The sequence below is a fragment of the Crocuta crocuta genome, unplaced genomic scaffold (genome assembly GCF_008692635.1).
Source record: "Crocuta crocuta isolate KB4526 unplaced genomic scaffold, BGI_CrCroc_1.0 scaffold271, whole genome shotgun sequence".
NCBI classification, from domain to species: domain Eukaryota; kingdom Metazoa; phylum Chordata; class Mammalia; order Carnivora; family Hyaenidae; genus Crocuta; species Crocuta crocuta.
In genome coordinates this window covers 1,169,601-1,171,691 of record NW_027527824.1, presented here as the reverse complement: position 1 = coordinate 1,171,691, position 2,091 = coordinate 1,169,601, and the positions used below count along the sequence as shown (strand labels likewise).

General features: G+C 53.7%; 1 protein-coding gene across 1 annotated transcript in view; it reads right to left on the bottom strand.

Annotated features, from left to right (window-relative positions):
* The window catches only part of MAP6 (microtubule associated protein 6), a 74,283-nt gene that overhangs the window by 19,548 nt on the left and 52,644 nt on the right, over nucleotides 1-2,091 (bottom strand). Inside the window, exon 3 of the mRNA XM_077776323.1 lies at nucleotides 216-412. Within this exon, the coding sequence (XP_077632449.1) occupies nucleotides 216-412 (197 nt within the window). The remainder of the gene's footprint in view (nucleotides 1-215; nucleotides 413-2,091) is intronic.

Below are 2,091 nucleotides of genomic sequence, written 5' to 3'. Positions count from 1 at the left end.
GGGTCTAGATTTGGAGAGGAGGCACGCCGCGAGGTCTTTGAAACGGCATCCCTCCCTTGAAAGAAACCAAACCAAAGAGCTCCTGGAACACTCAGGACCAAGGCAGAGGAGAAGCCTCTAATCAATTTTGTGGCCTTTTTTGTTGGTTGGTTAAAAAAGAAAAAGGAAAAAAAAAAAAGGAAAGAAGAATAAAAGGAAAGTGCAGTGAAATTTACTCTTTAGCCTCAGCCAGTTTATTGTTCATCTCTTTACTTTGCTCCTTGTCGTCAGGCTGGGCGGCACCGGCACCCTCCGTGCTCTTTTTCTTGGAAGCCCGGCCCGACCCCACCTGCTTGTCTTTGGCCTTCCGCGGGGGCTTATGGCTTGCTGAGGTCTTTTTTGGTTTGGAACTCTGAACGCTAGGTTTTTCCACCTGCTCGGAGAGACAGACAGACAGACGGCAAATACAGAAACACAAAAGGGGGGGAGCGAGAGAGACAAGTTAGAGAGAAGACACGATTAGCTGAACAGTAACTGTGATGGCAACACTGGACACTGGGGGGTGGGGGGGGCGCAGACCATAAGGTGTTTTCAGTGATGGTGGGTCATTTGGCTTCTCCCGCGTGAACCGGCCGGTCAGTGGCTTTGGCCACACGCTCACTGGCTACATTGGCTCCCCTGCATGGCGGCTGTCGCCACCAAACCACCCTGGCGGTGGATGATGGTCTTTCTTTGCCGTATCTGCTGCTGCCCCTCCCTGAGGGAAGATTATACCTCGTCACCCTGTTCAACTCGGGCAGGCCTATGATTTGCTTTCATCCGTGAAAGGTGAGCAGAAGTGATGTGGGTCACCTCTGACAAGCTGAAGGGTCAGCCCGTGCTTCCCAGCACCCTCTTCTCTGCCGCGAGCGAGGCCCTCCGTCGCCTGGGGCCCAGACTGCAGAGGTGGCGGGGAGCAGGGCTGTGGCCCAGCCGTGGTGGACAGGTATTAATAAGAAGTCAACCTTTGCTGATAGAAGGCACAGAGATTCTGGCATAAGCCAGACTTTCCTCTGCTTCTGTCTCTAGGATGGTGAGCTCGTGTGGAGAAACGGCCAGCGAGGCCTTCAGCACTGCCCGCCATCCACTCCTCCTCTCCTGCGGGCTCCCCGGACTGTTCTCCCAGAGCCGCCATTCCAGCCCGGTCGCTCTCCCCGAAACCCGTCCTCAAACTCTGACCCCTCACTCCCAGGAGATGGCCTGGCCCTCTTTTTCCTGAGACTCTGGGACTGCTGTGTATGGTCCCTCAACATGCCCTCCACCTCCGGATTCCTATCCCCTAATCTGCCCTACTTCCTTCCCTTGAGTCTTCCTTTGTGCAAAGCCAGCGCTCCGTCCTGGGCCCCACCTTGTCTATGGATTATGGACAGAGATGATTTCAGGGCTCACAGGCTAGATCATGTCCTCAGTGAGCTGTATAGAACATCACCGACCATCCTGGTTTGCCCGGGACTGAGGGCTCTCGTGGAACGTGGAGCCTTCAGTGCTACAACTGGAGGGGTCCAGGCAAACTGGGGTGATCAGCTACTTTACCTATAATCAGTCCTGGGCTAAACAGGAAACTATTTCAGTGCAAGACTTTCCGACAAAAGCAGAGGACAGGATCTCACACTTTTCCTGCTATTATAGATAGGGGGGCAGATATTTGCAGGAGTCCATGTGGCTTGATGGCACAGAATCAGCTCTGGGATGGAGGATTCCTGCTTCCAGCTGCGTCTCCAACGTGCCTCTTCCCCTCAGGGGTGTGCACTGGATCCAAATAAGCCGAAGTCATGTTATTATACGGAAACCCCTGAATGCACTGCAAGTTCCTCAGAATTGTAACTCACTCACAGACTGTTCATTAGAGTAACAAATTACCCGGAACACATCTTGCAGCTGATGTGACAGGTGTCCCTTGACAGACTAAGAATCGGTGGAGGATGGTGTTTACGGAGGAAAACGATCATGAGGAGTAAGGAAATGTCCAGGGATTGGAGCTGAGGCTGTGGCAGGGGCAGGGCGGGGAGGGAGGCCGGAGATAAACCTCCAATGGCCAGCTCTTCAGGGGCAAAAGCAGCTCGTTTTAAGACA